Consider the following 26,799-nt stretch of genomic DNA (forward strand, 5'->3'; position numbering starts at 1 on the left):
GGACCAATTGGATGGCCTGAGCTCTAGGCCAGTCACTGGGGATGTTTAGACATTTGAGGGTGCCTTTTGGAGGGAAAGAATGGGCTGGAGGTCTGGAGTTCCAGCTCTACTTGAGGTTCCTAAATGTCATGGGATTCTGGGTAGGGGTGACCCAGGCCCTGGAATGGGAAGTTAAGCTGAAAGGAATAAGGTCAAAGACAGTATGCAAATCCCCAAGCAAATGAGCAGTAGTGAGTCATTGTTGCTAGGCCTGCTGGGGTGGGGTGAGACACAAGGCACAGCTTAGGTTTCGAAACTGGCCCTACCAGTGACATGGCAATGACCTTGGGCCAGACCATGACAGAGACCCTTAGAGGCCCCCAGCACTGATCTGAGTGGTATTCCAGGTATGTGAGTGACTGGGTGGGTCTGTTGCACCTCTTTCTTGGGGTCCTCTGTGCCTGCCCTGGGTTCCTACCTGTGTTGGCTGGTCATGAGTCTTTGCCAGCTCTTGGTTATCTGGTGGGAGGTGACTGCTCCTTATGCACCCCTGTGGTCAGCCCATTCCTACCTCTGTTCTTCATGTTGTCTTTTCTTTCCAGCTGGTGAATCAAGGGGTCAGCCAGGCTGGCTCTGGTTACCTTGCCATGGACCCATACCATCCTGACTCCTTTCCAGTTTCTCCACAGAGCATGGGAACAGAACCTCTGAGCAGAAAAGGCCCTTGAAACTTTACTGTCTGTGATGTTGACCATTAGGATAATACTGGAGGGGCATTGACTCAAAGTCACACAGGAGTTGGAGCAGGGACTAGTACCCAGGCCTAGTGTCCCAGCCTGATCATCGCCTGGCATCATTCATTCACCACCACTTTTCTACAAGTACTCAATCTCCTGTTGTCCCTAATGATTCTCAAGGTCATTTTGGTGGCTCTAGGAGCTTTCTCTGTGGTAGGGGAGACAACCTGGAGGCCAGGAAGGTTAGGCTGACTGGTAGGGAAGTATAGGAGACTCGTAGGCAGCCATACAGACTCACAGCTGCAGCAGGAAGGATGAGAGCTAGACTGGAGGAAGGACAGGCTGGGCTAAGGAAGCAGTGGAGTTTGCTCTGGAGACAGACCCTCACTAGAGAGGCAGCTCCTGAGCTGAGAACAGGATGAGCCTATCCCAGGAGATTTGCCAGGGAGAAGAGGGCGGAAACTTTGGGTGGAGCATGGGAGAATTGTCCAGCGGAAGCTGGGGGAGGGCTCCTGACCCTGCTCCCCACACCATACCGGGGTCTCTCCTATTCCTTATATGTGTCAGAATCTCAGTGCCTGTCCCAAACTTGTGTTTTTAGGTGCCTGGGACCTGAGACCACCCCACCCATGCCCAGGTTTCCTAGACTTTCTCCCCTTAGCCCGCCCCCAGGTCCCCTGTCAGTGAGTTAAAATTAGCTCAGTGCCCAGGCTAAAAATAGCCCCTGCCCAGCCCTGAAGCTGCTGGCTGGGGGAAGGGAGTCCCTGAGGGAGGGGACGATGGTGGGAACCAGGTTTTGGGGTAGAGAGCCTGCCAGACTGAACTTTGAAGGGTTGAAACTGGGGCCATGTGTTGGGGATCTGACCATAGAATTGGGGTGAAGAAAAGTGACTGGTATGGGAGGGAGCAGGAACAGTCAAACAGTGAACAAGAGTGGGAGAGGGAGACTTGAGAGGAATAAGACCCAGTCCTAGGGTGCTGGGGCCTGAAAATTGGCTGTGTAAGGAGGGGGGAGCCATGGTGGCAGCCTAGGGCTTTGCCTTTGCTCAGCCTTCAGAGGGGCAGTACCCCCACCCCTGTTGCCTCTGTGAAAGAAGGACTTCCTGGGGGACCCTGGCCTGAGGCCTGGGGAGAGTCACTGGCTCATCTTGGATCCACTGTTGCCCAAAGGTCCTCAGCCTTGGTGTCTGCTTTGGGGACAGCCCCAGGGCTGAGGTTCAGAGAATGACTGGGGACAGGTGGGAATTGAGGACAGCTCAGAAATCGAGTCAGGCAGCTTGGGTCTTGGAATCTACCTCTGCTTCTCTAAGGGCCTGCCTGCTCTTCAGAGGCTTGGCAGAGCCTAAATGCTCCTTCTCAGGCCCCTGAGAATCCCTCTGTCTCTCCCTGGCCCTCTCCAAGTATGGGACCCGACCTTCCTTGTCTCTTGGCTGGGCCACAAGTTCTCAGAGGGCAGGGAGGGTGCCCAGCACTGAACCAGAGTCCAGATCTGAGCCTGCCCACTCACAGCTTTTCTGGATCTGTCTGGTCACCTGACAGCCATGCTCTCCTAGTCTTTCCTTGTCTGTGCTTTACACTGCCTCTGACCTCCCTGCCACTTTCCTGTCTCTTTTCCTGTGTCTGTGTGTCTGTCCCCTTCCACCACCACCCCTCCCACGTCTGTCTCACCCACGCCTCCTCCTCCCTCGTTAGTGAGCAGGCTGCTTGAGGCCGCCTGACTGTGGGGGTGACAGGTGGATTGGATTGTCACCCCCTCCCCCCAGCGCCTGCTGCTTATTTCATGCCCTGCAGCCCAGCCACAGGGAAGGGGCGGGAGGAGGGATGACAGCTGTCTCCAGCACCTCCTGCCTTCCCCTCCAGTCCTCAGCCTGCAGCCCCAAGCAGCCTGGGAGGGAGGGATGGAGGCCTGCCTAATGAGAGATCCTTTTCTCACTGTGAGGAAGAAGTCCATTGCTCTAGGATGTAGGGCACCCCCTCAGCCTCTCTGGGCATCTGCTCCATTTTGACCCACGCTGGGGTGGGGACTTTGGGAACAGATGCTCTGAATCTGGCTCATGGCCACTGGGACAGAGGGTCCATCGGGGTAGAAGAGAATAGAGAAGAAAATGTGGGTCTCTTCTGAGGAACCAGAGGGAGGACTGAGGTTAGAATTGGAAAAGGTCCTGTAGCTCCTCAGGAAGGACAGCCCAGCTCAGTCCTAATGCAGCTGCTGTTCCAGGGGGGCTGCCCTGTCCCTCACACAGGAACTGAGATAGCATCATTCTGAAACCTGAGAATGGTTTGACTATTGCTCAGGTACTGGGAGGTGTTACATTGGGGAGGCAGGGGCCCATTTTTTCTCCCATACTTCCTCCAAACCAGTGACCCTTTTAGGGTTCCTTTTGCATTTCATTTGTACCTCATTTGCATATAAACATAATCCCCAGTTCCTATTGGATCTGTAGTCAACTTGGAAAAATGGCTATCTATGGGACCCTTCTGGATCCCCAGTGCTCTCCGGCCCCCTCAGCCCCCCATTGTCAGATGGACCTCGGTCTGCATTTTCCTGCTGGTCTCTATCGGGCTGCTCCTGCAGCTGCTCCTGCTTCTACCATAAATCCTGGGCTGCATCTCCTCATGAAGTCCCCTCTCCAGCCCTACCCTGTCCTAGGAGTTGGTAAGTCTGGAGCAAGCAGCTGGGGCCTTCCAAGGCAACTGGTAGTGACACAGATGATGTCCATAAACTGTGCCTGGGGTTTGATGGGGTTGGTCCTGGGGCCATCAGAACAGGAAGGCAATTCTGGTGATTCCCATCTTATTGATAGTCAAGCACTCCCAAGCCCAGGGCTGCAGATGGTGGGCAGAGCCAAGTCTAGTTTAGGGAAGAAGCAGCCACTGGCCAGGGCATTGGAGTGGGCTTCTTAGAGGAAGAATAGGCAGGACCAGGCCAGGCTGGAGAGCAGAGTCCACATCTGAAGAACAGATGCCTAGGCCTCTGGCTCTTGGCAGTTGGTTAGGTAATTAGGCAGAGGGTTAATTAAGGAGGTCCAGGTGTTCATTAAAATCTCCTAATGGGATAAGGAAGCTTGGAGAGGATAGGCCTCCACCCCTTCCAAGAGGGTCAGTTTAGGGTCCCTTGTGCCTGTCTTGGCTCTAGCCATCTTTCTTCCAGTATCACAGTTGAGTGATTGTTCTTGCCCAAGGGCAACGTAGAATGGATAGCAGAAGAGGGAAAGGGTAGTACAGATTGAGCTTGCTTTATTGGAGAGCCTGTGGTTAGATAGGAGGAAGGACTGCCCAAGGCGGGAACATCTCCCACCTCTGGAAATGTTGACAACAGAGAGAGCAGAGTGGGAAAAAGGGACCTGGGAGGCACAGAATTAGCAAAAGTGTTTTGAGGTACCTTAGAGAGGGGAGGGCTGGAGGGGCCTGGTCTGACTTCTGTCTGTCAAAAGATACTCATTGGATCTCTATGGCTTCTCTGCCTTTTCAGCCTTGATCCCTTTCACATCCCAGCTCCCCCAGCATGAGGCGGGGGTGTGTGTGTGGGGGGGGGGTGTAGGAGATCAGCCAGGGAGCTGGTTGCCAGGAGACAGTTGCCTAAGCAACCCCATCCTCTCCATCTCCATGTGCTTAGGGCTGCTCCTTAGAAGACTTTAGAGTCTCACCCTCTGTGCCATCCAACCTGGGGATAAGGAGGGTTACAGACTACTAGCCAACCTGAGGGTGACAGAGGTGGTTTGGAGGGTGGTTGATGTCCAAAATGATAAGCTTTAAGAACAGATGGTAGGGAAAGGTTCTAATTGCACTGATGATAAAAGTGAGAAGTGCTGTACTGCAGTAAGACTGACAGAAGTTAGACTGCAAGAAGGACTTAACCACATGATCATAACAACAAAATAATCTTTTCTTCTGGTATTTCCTGAGCTCCTTTGCACTGGCAATAGCATATGAAAAAGGCAGGTCTAGCTCCTGCCCTCATGAAGTTTCAGTCTCACAAGGAAGCCAGGCATTCAGTAAAAGCACAGAATTGTAATTATTTACGTTTGTGGTAAATGCCAGAAGACTTCAAGAGTGGCTGTTTGAGGATCATGAGAACAATGAGAGGTTTTCTTCCAGCTTGGTTGCAATTGTGCAGACCCTAAGCTGAGATTACATTTCAGCAACTGCTTGTGAACAAGGGTGGTGAGATACAGATAAGAAGGCAGAGTGAGGAGGAGGACAGCTGAGGGGGCCAGAGGGGTAGAGGAGTTCCTGCACTTACCATTCTAGATGAGGCCAGAGAATCCACCTTGGTGGAATTGGGCAAGGTAGTGCACCCAGGAGGCTGAGGTAGGCTGCTCATGCTTTTGAGGAGAGTCTGGGCTATATGGTAACTTGAAGGCCAGCCGGGACTACAGAGATCCTGTCTCAGAATAACGCAAAATATAATAAAGAGCCTATATGTCCTAGGCCCCTTGCCCTCCCATCTTTGCTAGATCATTGCAACTGGAGAAGCAGATTTTAGATTGTCCCCACAAAGAGACAAAAATCCTTGGACTGGTCTTGAGAGTTGAGGGTCATAGGAGAGGAAGTGGGCCAGGCTGGCACTGGTTCTGGGCTAGTTAGAGCTAGTTAAGCTGCTGGTGGTGTCCTAGGACCTAGGTGCAGGTGACAGGATCTGACTGGTACATTTTCAGGGCAAGATAGGGTAGAGGGGCCTTTGAGGAGGGGCAAAGAGCTATGCTGAAGGGCAGAGCAGAGCTGACCTGGGGGAGCCTGAGGGAGCAGCCCTGTGATGGTCCAGATTCTTCAGCACTTTCCATGGAATCTTGGGGCCACAGTGTGGTGCTAGAAAGAGTCAGGGATGCTCAGCAGCCATTGGCCATGAGTTCTGGGGCTAGAGACTTTTGTCATCTCAGTTATGGCTCTGCCCAACTTAGAGGAAGGTCATATGGACACTAGAATCCACTCCTTGTACTCTATAATGGGCTGTCTGGGCCAGGAACTTTATGAGGGGTGACTCCAGAGGGGAGGACTGGACTTCTCTGGGACAGACTCCTTCCAGGACAGGACTGGAATGGGTTTAACAAATATGCCTACCTCTGTCATCTTCAAGAAAGTTCCACTCTTGATTTAGAGATTCCTATTGATAGAGCTAGAGAGTCCTTGAGGTCATCTCCATCCCACACTGGGCCCTTCTGGTCTCCAAGAGCCCATTCAACTTATGTGGCCCGATACAAATGTGATAGCATGGGCCTGGAGTTTGGCCTACTGGTAGGGTGCTTGCCTAGCGTGCATGAAGACACAGGTTTGATTCCTCAGTACCACATACATAGAAAAAAAGGCAGAAGTGGTGCTGAGGCTCAAGTGGTAGAGCTCTAAACTTGAGAAAGCCCAAGGACAGTGCTCAGACCCTGAGTTCAAGGCCCAGGACTGGCAAAAATCCAAACCAAAACAACAACAAAAAAACCCTGATAGCATACATCTTTTCTGACTTAAACTGAGCTACCATCCACGTGTCCCTCCCATTCCATAGTCTCCTCCAGAGATGCACAATGCTGGGTTCCCATATTTTTACCTTGGCTCTGAGAATGGTTACCAGGGCCCTTGCCCATATGCATCAATTGTGAGTGCTAAATAGTAAAGAGTGGAAAACTACTCCAACTGGTGTGTGGCCTAGACCTGGCCAGTGTCTCTAGGGCAGGAGTGAGCCCTGTACATGTATTTCTAAGAAACAGCCCCTGCCCACTTGTTCATTGTTGTACTCAGTTGCTTGCATACTGCCATGGTAGAAATGAATGGTTACAATGGACTGTATGGCCTGCAGTCTGAAATACTTTAGCTGAAAGTGGAGTGGAAAATCTTAAGGGACAGTGCATAGGTCCTGAGTTCAAACCATAGTATTAGCCCTAAATAAGAAGAGAGAAAAGAAGGAAGGGCAGGGGAGTGGAAGAGGGAAAAGAGAAAAGAAAGCATTCTTACTGGGCACCAGTGGCTCACACTGTAACTTTAACTACTCCAGAGGCTAAGATCTAAGGACTGTGATTCAATGCCAGGCCAGGTAGGAAAACCTGACACTCTCATCTCCAATTAAACACCAAAACAGCCGGAAGTGGAGCTGTGGCTTAAGTGGTGGAGTGCTAGCCTGGAGCACAAAAGCTCAGGGACAGCATCTAGGTCCTGAGTTCAAGCCCCAGGACTGGTACAAAAAAATAAAGAAGGAAGGAAGGAAGGAAAGGAAAGGAAAGGTGAAAGGCCTTGGGTTCTATCCTCAGTACTGCAAAAGGAAAAAGAATTGCTGACCTCTGGTCTAGAATAGTCAACTGTCTCTGAGTGTTTAAGCAGCAGAGCTTTCTTCAAATAAGTATTTTAGGCTAAGGCTCACTGAATACAACAGATAGTTGCAGAGGAGCTCTGGTTGGAGATTGGCATTCTGTAGCTCCAAGCCCCATGGTAGGGACCCCCCTCTCCAGGGTTCCCAATTCCATGTGAGGACCTCTGCTGAGAGTTGGGATTCTCTGCTGGCACCAAGCATCTCTTGGCTGCTGCTTGTGACCCAGGCAGGCATTCCTCAGTGTACTCTCTACACTAGAATACAGAGCGGGAGCCACGGTTCCAAGCCAGAGGGTTAGCAGGGGAGCCACAGTAAGCTCTAGGGTGAAGACCCTAAGAAGCCAGGAGCTCTATGTTCTTTGTCTGATCTGGAGCCTAACAGCAGTAGTGATGGTGAGACAAGAGCCTGGATCAGGGTCCTGAGCCTCCAAATGAGCCCAGCTTGGCATGTCTTGTTTCAGGTAGCCTGCCTGTCTTGTGTTGAAGTTGGGATATATATATCACCGGATTCTCACAGTTGCTGTGAACTTTACCTATATCTCCAAGGAGCAAGCTGGTGGTACAGGTGCTAACAGACCTCTTGGTGACTCTTGCCTTTCAGGATATTGTGCATAAGGTCCTACAGACCATGAACTGAGCACCAATCCAGGACTTTCATGAGCACAGTGTGAGGTGCACTTAGACCTGCCACCCATCAGCCCCTCCCCTCCCTAGCATTGAGGACCTCCAGCAAAGATGGGGAGGAAAAAGATCCAGATTCAGCGAATCACTGATGAACGAAATCGACAGGTGAGGAAGTCCTGGGTTCTCACAGGCTGGGTGAGGCTAGGCGTCAGCCGGCTTCTACATGGCCTTTTTTGGTTTGTTTTGGTCAGTTGTGGGGCTTGAACTCTGGGCTGGGCATTGTCCCTGAGTCCTTCAGCTCAAGGCTAGCACTCTAATCACTTGAGTGACGGAGCCACTTCTGGTTTTCTGGTGGTTAATTGGAGTTAAGAGTCTCATGGAAGCTGGTGCGGTGGTTCATGCCTGTAATCCTAGCTCCTCAGACTGAGATCGGAGGATTGCAGTTCAAAGCCAGTCCTGGCACTAAAGACTGTGAGACTCTTTATCTCCAATTAATCACTAGAAAATGGGAAGTGGAGCTGTGGCTCAAGGGGTAGGGTGGTAGCCTTGAAGTGAACAGCTTAGGGACAGCAACCAAACACACAGAGTTGTAGACAAGGGCTCCTGGCAACCTTTGACTGAGCTAGATCTGGCTGTAAACCACTCTCCTGCAGGTTACATTCACCAAGCGAAAGTTTGGGCTGATGAAGAAGGCATATGAGCTGAGCGTGCTGTGCGACTGTGAGATTGCCCTCATCATCTTCAACCACTCCAACAAGCTGTTCCAGTATGCCAGCACCGACATGGACAAGGTGCTCCTCAAGTACACCGAATACAACGAGCCACATGAGAGTCGCACCAATGCTGACATCATCGAGGTAGGCCCACATGTACAAATCGCCTTCTGCCTGCATCCACAGGCGCTTAGTAATCCTCACCTCTGTGCACACACATATAAAGCCACCTCTTCTTAGGCAAACCCAGGCCTGGAGGAGGAAAGAGAGTCAAGGTGGAGCAGGGTCAGAGACTCCCTGCTCTCAAGTGAGGTCTCCAACTCCACCTCTTCCCTTTGATGGTCTGTATTCCTGTCTGCCAGAGAATCCTTTCTGTCTTCTTTCAGACTGGTTTCAGCCTCCTCTGCTTTCTCTATCCTTTGGTCTGCTCTTGCATGAGACTTCTTTTTATGTTTGCTTATTTGTATCTGTCTCAACTGTTTCATCTCTGTTTCTTGGTGGGTCCCTGTGGCTCTATTTTCTGTTTGAAGAGAGCTGACATTGAGAACTGTTGAAGGACACAAGCTTTGGAGTTCAGCTCTGTGGTCTTAGCCAGATGCTTTGGCTTTATTGTCGTGGTGTGTCCCCCTCCACAAAAATGGGGCGGTTCTCCAGTCCTAGGGCTTGAACTCAGGGCCTTGGCACTGTCCTTGAGCTCTTCAGCTCAAGGCTGCTGCTCTACCTTTTCTAGTGATTAATTGAAGATAAAAGTCTCATGATCCTCAGATCTCTGCCTCCTGAGTAGCTAGGATTACAGGCATGAGCTATTGTGCATGGCTTTTAGACACTTTTTGCTAAAGGCTAGCACTCTGCCACTTGAGCTACAGCACCACTCCAGGTAATTAAACCCAGGGCTTTGTGCCTGCTAGGCAAGCACTCTATCACTAGGCCATGCTCCTGACCCTCTGTAAACATGTTAAAGAGGCCTAACTGTACTTTTTTTTTTTTTTTTCTTTTGCCCATCTTGGGGCTTGAACTCTGGGTGCTGTCCCTGAGCCTTCTTGTGTTAACAGTCTATCATTTGCACAGCACCTTTTTTGAGTAGTTTATTGAGGTAAGAGTCTCACAGGGATTTTTGTGCCTGGGCTGGCTTCATATCACAATCTTCAGATCTCAGCTTCCTTAAGTAGCTAGGATTACAGGTGTAAGCCACCGGTGCCCTGCCTAACTGTACTTTTGATAAAGTTTTGCAGAGAAAATACAAAAAGATCCTATCCAGAAAGCCAGAGGCCTGCTCACAAAGATTTGGAGAAAATTCCCTGGTGTTTTGGGTTTTGTTGTTGTTGTTGGACATTGGACTTACACTCTTTAGCTCAAGGCTACCACCCTACCCTTTGAGCCACAGCACCACTTCCAGTTTTCTGGTGGTTAATTGGAGATAACAGTCTCACAGACTTTTGTGCCCAAGCTGGCTTTGAACCATGATCCTCAGATCTCAGCCTCCTTAGTAACTAGGATTATAGGTGTGGGCTATCGTACTCAGTAATACCTTGCTTTTTATGTTAGAAGAGACAGATCTACTCTAGACTAGAAAGTGGGCATTGCTTAATTTTGAAAAAGAAAGTGTTTGTGAAAGTATTCCAAACTGGGCACCAGTGGCTCATGCCTATAATCCTACTTACTCAGGAGGCTGAGATCTGAGGATTGTGGATCATGGTTCAAAGCCAAGCCTGGGCAGGAAAGTTCATGAGATTCTTTATCACCAGTTATCCACCAAAATGCCTGAAGGGGATGGAGCTGTGACTCACGTGGTAGAGTGCTAACTTGAGGAAGGAAAGCTCAGTAACAGTGCCCAGGATCTGAGTTTTAAGTTCCAGATCCAGGATACCCCCCCCCCTAAAAAAAGAAAAAAGAAAGGAAGGAAGAAAGAAAAAGAAGCATTCCATATATGAATGTAATCTTGAGTCTCCTACCAGCCCATACTGTATATACTTCTACTTTGTGGAGGTCACTGTGGCAGGTAAATTTCATGTAAGAAGCTTTGGCCTCTGGACAAGGACAGTGTGAGGTGGTAAACAACAGGAGCTCAGTAAGTGCTTGTTTCCTTTTTGCTTCTTCATCTTGTTCCTCTGCCTTTGTCCCTATCCCAAGTTCTCTCTTCTTATGAGCTGTGTTTTCTGGTTGGGATAGGCCAATCTCCACTGACTATACCCAACCCAATCAGAAGGCACATTGCCTTCTGGCCTCTTGGCTTTCTGGTTAGCCAGTGCACCAGCCTCTCAGCAGTCACTGGAAGCCTGATGTCTATACCCCAGTCACATGGGCCTAGGAGTATTATCATGGGAAGGGAGGGAATTTTGATAAAGGAGCTGGGAGCAGCTGGGAATAGGGATCTTAGGGAGGGCTGGAAGGAACTGGGAGGTGAGACAAGAAGGACCCTTGCTGGCTGGCTGACAAGTGGTGCGGTTACAGACCCTGAGGAAGAAAGGCTTCAATGGCTGCGACAGCCCCGAGCCTGACGGGGAGGACTCACTGGAACAGAGCCCCCTGCTGGAGGACAAGTACCGGCGCGCCAGTGAGGAGCTGGACGGGCTCTTCAGGCGCTATGGGGTGAGCCCCACTCACTCTCTCTTTCTGTCGGCCCCCCCTTCCGGCCCCTTCCCCCCAGGCGCTGCACAAGAAGCACAGGGAGTGTGAGAGCCCTGAGGTGGACGAGGTGTTTGCTCTGACCCCCCAGACGGAGGAGAAATATAAAAAGATAGACGAGGAGTTTGATAAAATGATGCAGAGTTATAGACTGGCCGTGAGTAGTCGCATGGAGGAGAGCCTCCCTGTGGTGCATGGTGTGGCTTCTGGCCCGGCCCAGCCCAGGCCGCCTCTGATGGATGTTCTGCTCTGAGCCATGGCTGGGACTAGTGGTGACCACTGAGGAATTCCCAGCTTTGACTGTGATAAGCATTTGGCTCTTGCTGAGACCCATCTTAGATGGAGCACAAGTCAAAGGGTTGAGGAATGTCCTCCTCACTAGTACGCAGATGACATGTCCTTAGAGGATAGAGAAGTAGAGTGTGTTCTGGATCAGGTTGTTTTAGGGAGAGCCCTCTTGGGCTGCTCTGGTGGCCCTACTCTTCTTTGTTCAGGGAAGTGGACACTCCTAAAGGGGAAGGCAGTGAGGTGGGTGCAGACTCTCCCTGCAGCAGGTCAGATGGAAGGGTGTCAGGGAAGTAATGTCCTGATGGTGGCACAGTCCTTTAGCAGCTGTGTGTGTGAATTTGGGGCTGTCCTCAGGGCCTCTAACCTGCTCCCAGTGTGTCCTGCCTGGCTGAGGACTAACCTGTCTCTACTAGGGGGTACCCTGGTCTTGTCTGCAGTGAGCAGAACCTTGCCCTCTATAGTTGGATCCCACAGTGCTCCCACCTCCATGGGAAAAGGCAGGCAGGGCTGCCAGAAGACCCAGGCCAGGGAGCTCAAGCTGCTGCTTTAGCAGCATAGCCCAGAAACCAGAAACCCCTTGCCTGCCCTCCCAGGGTGAGTGTGTCTAGGGAAAGGGTCAACCTGGCCTGACTTTACCCTCCATCTTTCTGTCTAGTCAGCTGTACCAGCTCCCAACTTTGCCATGCCAGTCACGGTGCCTGTGTCTAATCAGAGCTCACTGCAGTTCAGCAATCCCAGCAGCTCTCTGGTCACTCCTTCCCTGGTGACATCATCCCTCACAGACCCACGGCTCCTGTCTCCCCAGCAGCCAGCACTACAGAGGAACAGTGTGTCTCCAGGTCTGCCTCAGCGGCCAGCGAGTGCAGGTGAGTGGACTGGAAAATGGGTAGGTGAGGTAGAAATGAGATGTAAAAGGGCCTCTGGCATTTCATTTTCAACAGGGAATCTTTCCTTCACTCACCATAGCACTTCCAAATCTGTGTGGCTCCTGAGGGAAAGGCCTAGGACTCCCTTTTCCTGGGTTCCTTTTCCACACAGCGAGTCTTGGGACTCACTGTGCTATTGGCTTATCATGGTTCTGCTTTTTTTCCCAGGGGCCATGCTGGGGGGAGACCTCACCAGTGCTAATGGAGCCTGCCCCAGCCCTGTCGGTGAGTGGCTGAGAGAGGGTCTCAGGTCAAATGAGCTAAAGGAGAGCAAGATGACAGGGCCTGAATCAGATGTAGTTAGAAGGTTTCTAAGTCCCTGAATTTTGGTGTCTAGTAAGTGACTGGTGTTGGATGATCAACAGAGTTGAAGGCTTAGAAAAGGCTAAGAAAGCTGAGAATGGAGCAACATTTCTAGTTGGAACAGAAAACCCAAGATATTCTGGTTGAATAGGGATGTGTGGTTGGGATCTGAAGGATGGGAGTGTCTGGCCTTGCCTAGAGGAACAGTAGGCACAGACTCCTGCGTGCGTTCCCATGTGCACAGGCTTTCCCATTTGTGGGATATGCAGGCATAGATGCGCATTTCCAGGCAGGCACGCATATAGGAGCCCTCCTCCTCTTCCCAGCAGCTGACAGCCCTCCTGCTCTGTGTGCCATCCGTCTGGGTGGCTGTGACTTCTAATGTCACTATTGACGTCACCCTGACATTCCTGCCATTCCCGGAATGATCTGGGATTTGGGATGGAAGGAAGCCACACACTTTTAGGGTACCAGTATGCTCTTAGGGGACAGAGTGTGGTGGCATTTTTCTGACTTCAATCATCCTCACATCTCTGAACCTCATAAGGTCCCAGCTCAGTGGCAACTCAACAGGGAATGGGGGGTATGAATGAATACCCCCTTTTTTCCAAGAGAAGGTAAAAGAAATGCTTTCATACCTTGCTTTGTAGGCCTTTGAGTGCAGCATGTGGGAAACAAGTTACAGCCCTGCTTGGCCTCCAGCCAGCAGTGTGGCCCTGGACAAGTCATTACGCCTCTCAACCAGGCTTAAGTTTCCTCTTCTGTATACAGGGCTATTGATGCATGTCCTGTCTGTCTTACAGGGTTAATGTGAGGGCTAAATGAGATAATATGTGTGTGAAAAGCCTGTGTACATTGTGGAGTGTGGAATAGATGTAAAAGATAGTTATTATGCCTCTTATTACTAGTCTAATTATGGTGGTGGCTGTGTCATCAGTTCCTTAAAGCCAGTAACAACATCACCCCCAACAAATGGCCTGTCTTCCTCAGGCTGTCGGCAGTTCTTCATGTGCTGATCCCAGTCAGAGCATCCCGCAGCTCCTGGCAAAGGGATCAGTCCTGAGTGGTTAGTCCTGGTGACCAGTCTCTTCAGAGGCTCATTGTGGGTCCTGTTTGGGGATAGACTGTGGAATTGAGAATGCTGGATAGACTGCCTCTAGAGAGGTAGTGGGAAGAGGCTAGGCCACAGGGCTTCTTCCTTGTCCATCACGAGGCAAAGGACAGGGATTGTTTTCTAGTTCTACCCTCCAGCCTTAATGCTCCCCCTAGAACTGTGGCTTTGGTTTAAATTCAAGGGTGTTCTCTTATTCACAGGGCAGGAAAGCTTTAGGGAATCTCAGATAGCTTTGTCCCCACTCAGAGCCTGAACATGACTTTCAGAAGTCCTAGGTGACAGGAGTGTTAGCCATAGGTACTTGACAGAGCTGAGGGCCAAACTGATGTTTTTCCTTCCCCTCTCATTATTTCACTTCTGCAGGAAATGGCTATGTCAGTGCTCGAGCCTCCCCTGGCCTCCTCCCTGTGGCCAATGGCAACAGCCTAAACAAGGTCATCCCTGCCAAGTCACCACCCCCACCTACCCACAGCGCCCAGCTTGGAGCCCCCAGCCGAAAGCCTGACCTGCGGGTCATCACTTCCCAGGGAGGCAAAGGGTTAATGCATCACTTGGTGAGTGGGTATCAGGGCTGACGCAGGGGGAGAGTGGGGAAGAGGAGAAGAGGAAATTTGTAGTAGTAGTAAAGGTTAGTCACAGGACTTCTCACGAGACATCATGGAAAATGGGCTTTTTTCCCCTCTTTTGTGGCCACTCTTGAGACATGAACTCAGGCCTGGACACTGTCCCTGAGTTTCTTTGCTTAAGGTTTGTGCTCTACCCCTTGTCACAGGCACCACTTCAAGATTTTTCTGTTTATGTGGTACTGAGGAATCAAACCCAGTGCTCATGCATGGTAGGCAAGTACTCTACCACTAAGCCACATTCCCAGTACCTGGAAGCAAGGCTTTTTATGAGCTCTTTCTTCCCCAGGACCCTTTTATGAGGGACCATAGAATATCAGCCTAAGGGGAGCAATAGGAAAGGAAAGGAGGTGGGAAAAGGTTCTGTGCAGGGGAGGGTACTAGAAAGAATTCATATTATGATAGGGGAGTGGGGACCAGATCATTGGTTAAGATCAGAATCTAGGTCTTCTGGAAATGAGTTCAGGAGAGCTCTGTCCTTACGGGCCAGGGACAGCATCCTACTCTTAGACAGAAAGGTGGATGGATGGTGATGGGGGAAAGGTAAAGACCAGACACTGAACCATCCACTTGGTTTTATTTCTGCTCCCAGACTGAGGACCATTTAGACCTGGTAAGTGAGGCGCTGAGATGTTTGCAGTGCCTTTGAGTTCTGGGTTAGCCCACTACTGTGCAGTCCTGCAGCATGAAGCGTATTTGTGCCTTCTCCTTTCACCTGTATGCATAGTTGTGTGGTGTTTGAGTATTGGCTTGGAGCTATGCTTGGTGCCAAGTGGGTGACTGAGCTGAATGGGGCCGGGTGAGGGGTTGATATTCTCGCATGTATAACGTGTGTGCATGGATGTCTTTGGGATTTGCATTCATTCAAACGTGTGTATGTGTATCTAGAAAGGAGCCAGAGGCTTCAGAGTTCCTGACCTTGGTGCTTGAATTAGAGCTTTGGATCCCACTAGCCCTATGACTTCACTTAGGCCCATTCAGCATTCTAGAACAGGAGTCTAATCTTTAAGAGGGAATGTCCAAGGAAGGCAGTTTTCCTGGGGTAGCTAATGGATGCCCAAGCCAAAGCTGGAGTTGTCCTTAGTGGAGGCCTCCCTGCCTTCCCTTTGTCCTTGTGCAGCCTGTCTCACCAGCTCCCAGCACCAGACACAGCTACTCTTTTTCTCCTCCCTCCCTCCTCTTTCTCACACTTCCATACTTACCGGCAGCCAGGAATGGGGCGGCTCCTCTCTACCCAGCTCTCTGACGGGAGGCCAGAGAAGCTGGAAAAGGCAGGCAGACTTTGGCGGCCAACACAGCAGCAGTTTCGGCCTCAGCGTTGAATTGGAATAAACAAGTGACTCAGCGGCAGATGGAGCTGACAGCCCCACACACGTGTATGCATACACGCAGGCACACGCCACTCCAGGCCCCACATTCCCCTCCCAGATGCCAGCATACGTTTTTCCGGGGCATCTGCTGCTGTGCAATGGATGGAGAGTAAACTCTGAGGACCTGGCCACAGGAAGAAAGTGTCTCTTGCTTTTTTTCCCTTTGCCTGAAAACCAGGACCAGTGCTGGTGTTTCCTTTGCATGCATGCAGTTGTGAATGAATCTGTGTGCACACATTTCTCTCTGTGGCTCTTAGTGTCTATGCACCATATTATGTATGGGTATTCATGGAGCCTTCATGGTAAGGCACTGCACCTTGGCCTTGGAATTTGAAGACCCCACTTTAGTATGGACAGTTAGCCTAAGGCAGCCCATCCATCCAACTGCCACCTCCTGACAGTTAGTTTTCTCTTACAGAATAATGCCCAGCGCCTTGGGGTCTCCCAGTCTACCCACTCGCTCACCACCCCAGTGGTTTCCGTGGCAACGCCGAGTTTACTCAGCCAGGGCCTCCCCTTTTCTTCCATGCCTACTGCCTACAACACAGGTAAGTGTGTGACATCTTTGGGTACACTTGGCACAGGTGAGTTACCAAAGGAGAAAAATTATTAGAGAAAAACATGGGAAGGGGTAACAATGTTCAAGAAGTAATGTACCCACTACCTGATGAATGTAACTGCAAGTCCTCTGTACACCATCCCAGCAATAAAATAAAATTTAAAGAAATTATTAGATATACTGGGGAAACCCTAAAATGAGGAAGGCCATTGATTTTGGGACTCAAAACAGTGTTCCACTGGATACTACTGGCTCACACCTATAATTCTAGCTACTCAGGAGCCTGGGGTCTGAGGATCATGGTTCCAAGCCAGTTTTGGCAAGAATGCCTATGATATTCTTCCAATTAGCTACCAGAAAAGCCAAAAATGGAGCTCTGGCTCAAGTGGTAGAGCACTAGCCTTGAGTACAAAAGCTCAGGGACAGGGCCCAAACACTGAATTCACATCTTCCTCTCTCCCCAAAGAATGTCCAGTTCAACTTGAATTTCACATAAAATGAGTGATATGTATATTATGTAGACATTCTTATGCTAAAATATGCCCCAAAGACATATTTAAGCTAGAAAAAAATGTATTATTTTATCTAAAATTAAAACTTAAGTAGGCATCCTTTATTTTTAATATAGAGCTTCATGGAGGAAAGAAGGAAGCTTCCAGTTTGGGGGAGAAGGAACAGAGGTGGCTTGACCTGAATGATTTAGGCCAACCAAGCTTTTTGTTTTTGTTTTTGTTTTTTTGCCAGTCCTGGGGCTTGAACTCAGGGCCTTGGTGCTATCCCTGAGCTTCTTTTGCTCAAGGCTAACACTCTATCACTTGAGCCACAGCATCTTTTCTGGCTTTTTCTGCTTATGTGGTACTAAGGAATGGAACCCAGAGCTTCATGCATTTTAGGCACTCTAGCTAAGCCACATTCCCAGACCCCCAAGCAGTAGGGAATGGACATGGCATATACAAGGCTTCCTGGGGAAGGAGAAGGTAGGGATGAGGAAGAGGAGACAATAAGGCTGAGCTGGCCAGTGGAAACATGGTCAGAGTGCACGTGTCTGCATCCTGGCCAAGGGTAGAGGAGGAAGGGAACTCCTTCCCTCCCCCCATGTTGACTTGGTGGTAGAACCATAAAGGGGAGGTAGGTATGCAGAAGACTGATGAAGTTGAGAAGATAGGTCTGATGATGAAAGAGTCTAGAGTACATGGGTCTCAGTACCTCTGGGTAGACACCTAGTGCCTAGCTTGTTCTGGGCCTCTAGGGCTGTCATAGCTGTGTTGCCCACTCACACCTGCTCCAGAACAGCCTGCTACTTGACCATCCAGGCTCCTGCATCAAAAGGGACTTCCCGGCGGGGAAATGGAGTACCACCTGGTTTCACAGCATTTGTGCTCAGTGGGCTCTTTCTCGCTAAGGAAACCTTTGTCTTCCCCCAGGTCTCTCGTGAGCATTTTGTTAGGGCTGTTTCTGTGACGAGAGTATTCTAAACCAGGAGACTCCACTTCTTTTCCTCTTTATTTCCAAGCCCCATCCCAGAGCTGAAGCAGGCTAGGGACAGGCACCAGTACACATACACATTACACATTCACATACACATTCCAGCCTGGGTGGAAGAAAGCCCTAGTGGCAATTGAGAGAACTGGAGGATCTGCTTCCCACTGAGACCAGACTATGTGTGATGCTAGTAAAAACTGTACTGTCCACACATCTGTGAGCTCTTTGTTCCTCGTGTATGCACCCCCTGCAACCCACTTCCAGGTTACTGCCTCAAAGCTCAGAGGGGACTGCTATCAACGTGGCCTCCTGTGGACTGAGCTGTGGACAAGGGGACTGAGGCTTTTCCAGTGCTATTAGGGTCAGGTCAAGAAGAAAAGCCATCTCCTCCTTCAGGCTGGAATGAGGCAGGGTGGACTTGCACACTTGGTGGAGGGCAGCCTAGTCTTATTTTCAGGTGGTTTCTGCAGTTTTCTGGTTCCAGCAGTCTTTGTGAAACAGGAATGGAGTTAGTTGGTGTTAGTGAGCCTGGAACAGGTGCTAGCTGGGCAGCCTTATGGGCTCCTACTTGTCACTGTGGTGTGACAACAGTTTCTGCCCTGGGTCTGTCCTCAGAACCCTGTAGAGAAGCTTTTGGGCTTCCTCATATGGTCTCAGCAGCCCAGGCTTCAGTTGTTGCTGCAGGAGTATCTAAGCCACCTCAGTTTTGAGAGCAGGTGTTTTCAGGTGACCCTCAGTGTACAAAGAAAACTTCAGTGACACATGGGTATTCAGTTGTTCATTGTTTACAGTCCTGGCCTCTGTTCAAGTTCTGGCTGGGGATGATGTAGCTGTGGTAATGTTTTGGGAAAGAGATGAGCCTGGCCCCTTGTTGACACTAGCTGGAGAGATCTGGCTGTGGAGGTTCTGGGAGCAGACCGAGGGGGCAGCCAAGTGGCCCAGGGCCAAGTTCCTCCTAGCTCTCAGGATCCAAGCTTCCCAGTGGACACAGTGGTTAGTGAGCATGGCAGGGCCAAGAATTGGGTCTTTTTTGTATATTCCCTGAGATACCTCAGGCAAGGCACTGTCTTCTGGGCTTGGCTTGTATGTATGTAAAACATGAGTTAAAAGTAATTCATTCTGTGGTACTGGGAGTTTGGCCTAGTGGTAGAGTGCTCGCCTAGCATGCATGAAGACCCGGGTTCAATTCCTCGGTACCACATACACAGAGAAAAGCTGGAAGTGGTGCTGAGGCTCAAGTGGTAGAGCTCTAGCCTTGAGAAAGCCCAAGGACAGTGCTCAGGCCCTAAGCTCAAACCCAGGACTGACAAATAAATAAATAATTCGTTCTTAGCTGGGCATGGTGGCTCACACCTATAATCCTAGCTACTCAAGAGGCTGAGGTCTGAGGATTGTGGTTCAAAGCCAGCCCAAGCACTAAAGTCCATAAGAACCTTACCTCCAATTAACCACTAGAAGACCAGAAGTGGTGCTGTGGCTCCAGGGGTAGGTCAGTAGCCTTGAGCTGAAGAGCTCAGGGACAGGGCCTAGGCCCAGGCCCAGAGTTCAAGCCCCACAACCAACCAAAAAAAAAGCAAAAAACTGATTCTTAAAAGACAAAGCAACAACAACAGCAAAAAAAAAAAAAAAAAAAAAAAAAAAAAAATCAGTTCTGGCCAAGAGCTGCTAACTCATGTCTGTGATCCTAGCCACTTTACGAGGCTGAAATCTGAGGATCATGGTTTGAAACCAGCCTGGGCAGGAAAATCTGTGAGACTCTGCTTTCCAATTAAACACCAAAAATGCTAGAAGTGGAGCTGTGGCACAAGTGATAGAGCACTAGTCTTGAGCAAAAAAGCTCAGGAATAGTACCCCAGTCCTGAGTTCAGGTCCTATGACTGGCATAAAACGAACAAAACAATAAGTTCTGGGCTCCCATTTATTTATTTATTTATTTATTTATTTATTTATTTATTTATTTATTTATTTATGCCAGTCCTGGGGCTTGAACTCAGGGCTTGGGTACTATCGTTGGACACTTCTTGCTCAAGGCTAGCACTCTGCCAATAGGCTACACTCCGGTCCCTCCCATTTTATTTAGCTAGAGTCTACACACTGTACACACTGTTCCTGAGCTTCTTTTGCTCAAGGCTAGCATTCTACCATTTGGGCCACAGCACCCCTTCTGGCCTTTTCTGTTTATGTGGTACTGAGGGATCAAGCCAAGGGCTTCATGCATGCTAAGCAAGCACTCTACCACTAAGCCACATTCCCAGCCCTCTGCTTTTTTTTTTTTTTTTTTTTTTGCCAGTCTTGGGCTTGGGCTCAGGACCTGAGCACTGTCCTTGGGCTTTCTCAAGGCTAGAGCTCTACCACTTCCAGCTTTTTTCTATGTATGTGGTACCGAGGAATCGAACCCGGGTATTCGTGCATGCTAGGCAAGCATTCTGCCACTAGGCCAAACTCCCCGTCCCAGCCCTCTGCTTTTTAAATATAAATTATTTCTACAACTTGGGAGGCAGAGATCAAAATTAGGAAGGAGCCACCAAGGAGCTGGTGGCTCCTATCTATCATCATAGCTACTCAGGAGGCTGTGATCTGAGAATTGAAGTTCAAAGACTCTTACCTCTAATCACCAAAAAGCTGGACATGGAGCTGTGGCTCAAGTGATAGAGTGCTAGGCTTGAGCACAAAAGCTCAGAGTGTTCAGGCCCCAGGACGAGTTCCAAACAACAACTACAAAAAAGATTAGGGAGGATTGTGGTTTGAGGCTAGCCTGGGTAGTTTGTGAGGTCCCCTGTTCTAACCAACAAATAGGGAATGTGTGCCTGTGATCCTAGCTACCTGGAAGGCATAAGTAGGATGGTCACAGTGTAAGCCAGCCTGGGCAGAATCACAAGATCTTATCTCAAAAATAACTATAAAAGCAACAAAAAAAACGGGCTGGAGATAGGGCTGAAGTGGTAGAGCACTTGTCTACCAGGCTTGAGGCCCTGGTTTCAGACCCCAGTACTACAAAGTTAGCAAAGAGAACTATGTAATAAGAGAATTCTGGGGTCTTGTCCAAGTTCTTGCCACCAGCCTTCTCTGTGACCTGGGACTGCAGGGGCTTCATTCGTAACATTAGAATATATAAATCTTTAAATGTTTACTGTGAGCAGGAGGACACCCTTCTGTGTGTCTTCTGTGGCCTTAGTCCTCCCAGCAGTGGTGCTGTGCAGCGCACTACAGGTAGGAAGGAGTAGGATTACTGTTTCTAAGCAGAGTGTAAGTAACCTGCCCAAGGTCACACAGCTGGCTTGTCAGTAGAAGAAATAGCCAGGAAGTTTGACTCATGCCTTTCATCTATTGCTGTGTTGCAAGGTAATACCATCTTCCCTGCAGAAACAGCTGAAGGAAATGACCTCAACTCAGGGCAAAACAGCATAGCTTAGGATGAGTGGAGGGGCACCCTCTTGCTAGTATGTCCCTCCTGCTCTCACAGTGTGCATCTCTTTAGCCTCAGGAATGACATCTCTAGACTGTCCCAAACAGGCTGTGACAGCATCAGATTGTTGGGTAAATGATGAAACAGTATCCCTCTTGCTTTTTTTTTTTTTTTTGTCAGTCATGGGGCTTGAACTCAGGGCCTCAGTACTGTCCTTGAGCTTTTGTGCTCAAGGCTAGACCTCTACCACTTTGAGCCACAGCTCCACTTTTTCTGGTGATTAATTGGAGCTAAGAGTCATATAGATGTTCCTGCCTAGGCTGGCTTTGAACAGCGGTCCTTAGATCTCAGCCTCCTGCGTAGCTAGGATTCCAGGTATGAGCCACAGGTACATGGCTCCCTCTTGTGCTTTTGTACCACCTCAGTCCCTGGTCCACTTCCCCTCCCCCAGGCCCCAATTGCTCCTCTGCTTCAAGTGTGTGGACTGGGTAGTAGATTTGACACATGTTCTCTGTGTCTGTGGGCATGGTGGCTTGAACCCCTGCTGTCATCTGATTGAGCATGGGTGATCTGTAGACACAGAGAATGAGATGGTGGTGGCAGCCTTGCTTCCAGGGGCCCACTGCTCTCTATAGCCTCAGAAAGGCAACTAGAAAATAGGTAAAGAGATGTTAGATGTATAGTAGACTTCTCCAATCTGTCATCCTACCTTGCCTTGTCTTTCTTTACATCTTGTTTTAATTATCATTATAAAAGTGTTAATTACAAATTTTTTTTTTTCCTAGTCCTGGGGTATGAACTCAGAGCCTGGACACTGTCCCTAAACTTCTTTTGTTCAAGGCTAGCACTCCAGCCCTACAAATGATTTTTTTTTTTTTAAGTTCCACATTATGTTAAAAATCATGTCTTTTTATCTTGTTTAAGAAAAACAGCACCTTGGGGTTGGGAACAAGGCCTAGTAGTAGAGTGCTTGCCTAGCATGCATAATGACCTGGGTTCAATTACTGGGTACCACATACACAGAAAAATCCAGAAGTGGTGCTGTGCTCAAGTGGTAGAGTGTTAGCGTTAGCCTTGAGAAAGCCCAAGGATAGTTAGTGCCCAGGCCCTGAGATCAAGACCTAGGACTGGCAAAAAAATCCCCCCAAAACCAAAAAACAACAACAACAACAAAAAACAGCACCATCTGATGACTGACTTGTGTTTCTTTAACTCTGAATGCCATTTTCACTGAGTTCTTATGCGTTTCTTGGCTCCTCACATAAGTGGTTGGACACCGCCCGCCCCTCACCTGCAAGGCCCTCTCGGTGTTCCACTCAGTTCCTCCCTGCCTTTTTTCCCCTGCAGATTACCAGTTGACCAGTGCAGAGCTCTCCTCCTTACCAGCCTTCAGCTCACCTGGGGGACTGTCGCTAGGCAATGTGACCGCCTGGCAACAACCCCAGCAGCCCCAGCAGCCACCACAGCCACAGCCACAACAGCCGCAGCCACAGCAGCCACAGCCACAGCCACAGCAGCCTCAGCAGCCGCAACAGCCACCTCAGCAACAGCCCCACCTGGTCCCCGTATCGCTCAGCAGCCTCATGTGAGTCCTCAGGAGACTTCCCACAGGGATGTCGAGGGGGTGGGGAAAAGGCCCTCTGGGGAACGGGTCCCCTCCAAGGTTGTCTGTATTCCATAGATAGCACATGAGGTTGTGGAAGTGGTAGCCCTAGGCCCACGAAGACTCAGGAGACAGCTTAGCTTGGGCCCCTCCCTCCAGCTAGCCAAGGGAGGATGCGGGGTGGAGGGTGCACTGGGCACTGAAGGTGACGTGGGACAGAATGGGACTAATATGACTTATTTCCCTCTCTCCCCCCTTTTTGACCCTCTTGTCTCTATCCATGTGTCTCTCTCCCTCTCCCCCTTCATACCTCTGTGCTTTCTTGCTCGGTCTTGTGACTTGCTCTGTAATTTACTCTGAACCCCATCCCCATTGCCTGCCTCCAGCCCAGGCAGCCCCTTACCCCACGTGGGTGCTGCCCTCACGGTCACAACCCACCCCCACATCAGCATCAAGTCAGAACCGGTGTCCCCAAGCCGTGAGCGCAGCCCTGCGCCGCCGCCTCCTCCAGCTGTGTTCCCAGCTGCCCGCCCTGAGCCTGGTGACAGTCTCAGCAGCCCAGCAGGGGCATCCTATGAGACGGGGGACCGGGATGATGGACGGGGGGACTTCGGGCCCACACTGGGCCTGCTGCGCCCAGCCCCAGAGCCAGAGGCTGAGGGCTCGGCTGTGAAGAGGATGCGGCTTGATACCTGGGTACTGTAGCATCACCCTTCCTGTCTGCCAGTGTCTGCTACACCCAGGGACTGCCCCATGTGCCCCCAAACCTGTTTTTTTCTCCCACCTGAGAGGCCTTGTGGCCGGGTAGTCCTTTCACCAGCCCTTTGGGGCCAGCACCACCTTCCCCTTTCCCCTGCCAAAGGCCCATCTCCCCTCCCTCCAGCATCAGCCCCGTGCTTGATGAACACCCCAGCTGGCCCTGCACTAGAGCCCTGGCGCCACAGGAGAGGGAAAGGGGTGCACACTGAAGGCGGGCTGCCCCTCACATCCCCTCTCCATCTCCTCTCTTCGCAGACATTAAAGTGACGATTCCCTACCCCCTCCTCTCAGCCTCCCTGATGAAGAGTTGACAATCTCACCGCCCACCCCTCCCTGTCCTGGGCTCCTCCCGCTCGACCCCCACTTCCTTTCTTGTGCTCCATGTCCTGTTGACGGTTACATTTGTGTATAATTATTATATTATTATTATTATATATTTTTTTTAATTTGGATTCTCGCTTTGGAGAGAGGGATGTTCTCATCCCCTCTTTCTCACCCCCACCATTTTCACTGGTGGGGGCTCTCTTTTTGCGGGAAGGGGGGGTCACTTTGCACGTTGTACACATATGCTGCAGGAAGGGGGTGGGGGACCCGGTACGCCCTGGGAAAGGAGAGGTGCCGAGCCCTGCATGTGGAGCCCTCCCACCCCATCCCCCAGACAGAGGGAAAGAACCAAAAAACTACCAAACTACAAAAACCCATACCACAGACTGAACCCCAAAGTTGGCTTGCTGGTGGGTTTGTGTTTCAAGGGGAATGTGAAGAGGCTTCTGGGCTGTCCACATGGTGGGAGGCACACAGGCCTGTTCCCAAGCCTGGCCCCACCTCCTCTGCACACACACACTCTGATCCCCAAGGTATGTGGTGCTGCGAAGGCTGCCTGGGAATCTGAAGCTGGGACAGGGCTGTGAGGCGGGGCCACTCTGCTAGCACATTGAAGATAAAGACAGAGCCATGAGAAGAGGGCTGAGAAGGACAGAGGGCTGGGCAAGGGATGAACTGGGGTCCTCTCCCTCCCCCAGCTTTTTCTCTAAGATACAGTGCAATAGCTCCCCATACCTTAGTTGACCCCAACCTCATACGCTGGCCACAAGTGCAGGGAGATGGGGGAGAGGAACTCTGGTGAGGTAGCCTTAGGGCTGGGCCAGTCAGCCTTCGGCTCCTCTGGGGTGCTTGAGAGTTAGAGCCTTCCATCTGTGGGGCAGGCGTGGAGAGGGCACTTCCTGTCCCCTGCACACTTACCCAGAGGAGTAGACACTGAGGTGGTCTGCAGAGACAGGAGGCCCCCATGGATGAAGTCCACCAGTCCAGGGACCTCCCCAGCCCCCCTCCTTGCTCCTGCTGCCCCAGCTCCCTGCTCTTGGCACCCTCATTGTCTCGCTACCTCCTCGTCCCACCACCTCCAAGCTGCACCCCACCTTCCCTCTTGGCTACTGTAATTGTAAATAGCAACCTTTGGAAAACCTTAGCAGTGTAACAGTCCAGGAAACTGGGATTTTTGTTGTTGTTGTTGTATTGATATGAAATGAGATTCTATTTTTGTCAAAGTATATTGTAATAATAATGACTCAAATGGCCCGTACTGTACAGATGAGATTCTTCTGCTGTTCTTGCTCCTTTCCCCTCTCCAAGTGTGCCCGCTTTGCTGCCTCCTCAGTGGGGCTGCAGGCAGGGGCCCAGGGGCAGTGAAAATACGGAATCCTGAGACTCGGGCTGGATTAGAGATCAAACTGGAGGGGTCAGGGCCCTGACCTGTTCTATACTGCCACATGCCCTCAAGGGCCTGGCCTAGGCCAGCAGGCCTCCCTCCCCACTCCACACAAGCCCAGCCTCTGCCCCAGGAGGCACTGCTCCCATTTGGAGCATAGAGTTCGACAAAAATCCATTTTTCTTAGTGGATGATGGTCTTTGCCTGCCTATGACCCACCCTCTTGCAGTATTTCAACACTAGATGCAAGGAAGGAGCCAGAAGCAGAGGGGTGTGTGACCACACACAACCTGAGTATACTCATGAGGGCATCTGGTATTTATGTGTCTGGGTGTAGTGTACCCTTTTATTTATGTATGTGTGTATGGTTGCAGGGAGTGTGTACCTTTGTGTGCCTCTGAGCCTGGCTGGGTGACAGTGTGACTGGAGCTCCGAGGGCATGTCTATATCTGTGTGGCTGCATGTGTGTTTACAGAAGGACAGGTGGCTATGCCAGCCCCTCAGCCCTGGCTTCCAAGCTCTGTGATCCCACTCGCTTCTATTCCTGCCCTCAGCTTGGACGTGTTTGTACTACAGTTAGGGGCCTTTGGCAGTTGGCCCACTTTACTTCTCCCCACAGCCTACCTCTGCCAGGGCTTCCTTCCAAGAGCCTTTGCTTCAACACACAGCGTCCACTCAGTCCCAGCACCTTGACACTCAGTTCCCTTTCCTAGAGTTTCCCTTTTCTTTTCTACTTTCAGAGCAAAGTTAAGTCCTCTTTCTCCCTGAAGCTTTGTCTCCACCTGCACAGTGATCTTCCTTACTCACGGCCTCACTTGCTCACTAGGCAAGAACTTTGGCCCACCTCTCCCTAACGTTCTTAGATGAAGTTCCGCCAGGATCCAGTGGCTCACGCCTGTAATCCTAGCTACTCAGAAGGCTGAGATCTGAGGATCACAGTTTAAAGCTAGCCCGGGCACTGAAGTCCCATGAGACCCTTTTCTCCAATTAACCACCAGAAAATCAGAAGTGGCATTATGGCTCAAAGTAATAGAATACTAGCCTTGAACTGAAGAGCTCAAGGACAGTGCCCAGGCCCAGAGTTCAAGCCCCACGACTGACAAAAAAAAAAAACAAAAACAAAAAAAAACAAAATAGGAGTTTCAAGAATTGATGGAACTAAGGTGGTAGCGCAGTGGTGGAGCACTTCCTAGCATGGGTGAGGTCCTGAATTTCATCCTGAGCACTGAAGGGGGAAAAAAACAACAAAAAACTTGATCAGGGCTTTAAAAGAAGCCAGGGTGTAGTCCTGTGCACATGTGCTCTTCAGAGCTTTGCCCAGTGCCAGGTACATAATAGGTGTTCAATAAATGCCGAATGAGTGAATGGTTAAATGATAGGTGCTCAATAAACATCAAATGACTGGCTTCTTTAGGCTATCCCCACCATCACTCTGCCCACTTTTCTAGGCTGAGCTTGGCCACCACTAAACATGGTGGGGTTAGGTTAGAGACCCCTGTAGTTCTTGTTTCAATATTCACCAGTTTTCCCTTCTGCCTCATGAAGACAAATTGTGTGTGTGTGTGTGTGTGTGTGTGTGTGTGTGTGTGTGTGTGTGTGTGTGTGTGTGTGTGTGTGTGTGTGTGTGTGTGTGTCTATCCCCTTCTCTATCCCTGACAGTAGGGGTTGGTCTGTGAATGAATATGT

General features: G+C 50.3%; 1 protein-coding gene across 5 annotated transcripts in view; it reads left to right on the plus strand.

The window, feature by feature from the left end:
- Nucleotides 1-24,997, plus strand: part of Mef2d (myocyte enhancer factor 2D) — a 34,556-nt gene extending 9,559 nt beyond the window's left edge. For 2 of the 5 annotated variants that reach the window (XM_090340735.1, XM_090340736.1), the window contains exons 2-12: nucleotides 7,612-7,799; nucleotides 8,288-8,491; nucleotides 10,799-10,936; nucleotides 11,916-12,126; nucleotides 12,355-12,411; nucleotides 13,967-14,157; nucleotides 14,819-14,839; nucleotides 16,015-16,144; nucleotides 22,391-22,628; nucleotides 23,033-23,342; nucleotides 23,661-24,997. In XM_090340735.1, coding sequence (XP_090196861.1) covers nucleotides 7,746-7,799; nucleotides 8,288-8,491; nucleotides 10,799-10,936; nucleotides 11,916-12,126; nucleotides 12,355-12,411; nucleotides 13,967-14,157; nucleotides 14,819-14,839; nucleotides 16,015-16,144; nucleotides 22,391-22,628; nucleotides 23,033-23,342; nucleotides 23,661-23,672 — 1,566 coding nt within the window. In that variant the 5' untranslated portion in view covers nucleotides 7,612-7,745 and the 3' untranslated portion in view covers nucleotides 23,673-24,997. Of the gene's footprint in view, nucleotides 1-7,611; nucleotides 7,800-8,287; nucleotides 8,492-10,798; nucleotides 10,937-11,915; nucleotides 12,127-12,354; nucleotides 12,412-13,966; nucleotides 14,158-14,818; nucleotides 14,840-16,014; nucleotides 16,145-22,390; nucleotides 22,629-23,032 lie in introns of all 5 variants that reach the window. The other 3 variants (XM_090340737.1, XM_090340738.1, XM_090340739.1) reach the window with 3 other exon arrangements.
- Nucleotides 24,998-26,799: the final 1,802 nt, after the last annotated feature.

Source organism: Megascapheus bottae, chromosome 10, assembly GCF_031878675.1.
Source record: "Megascapheus bottae isolate mThoBot1 chromosome 10, mThoBot2.hap1, whole genome shotgun sequence".
Taxonomy (NCBI): Eukaryota; Metazoa; Chordata; class Mammalia; order Rodentia; family Geomyidae; genus Megascapheus; species Megascapheus bottae.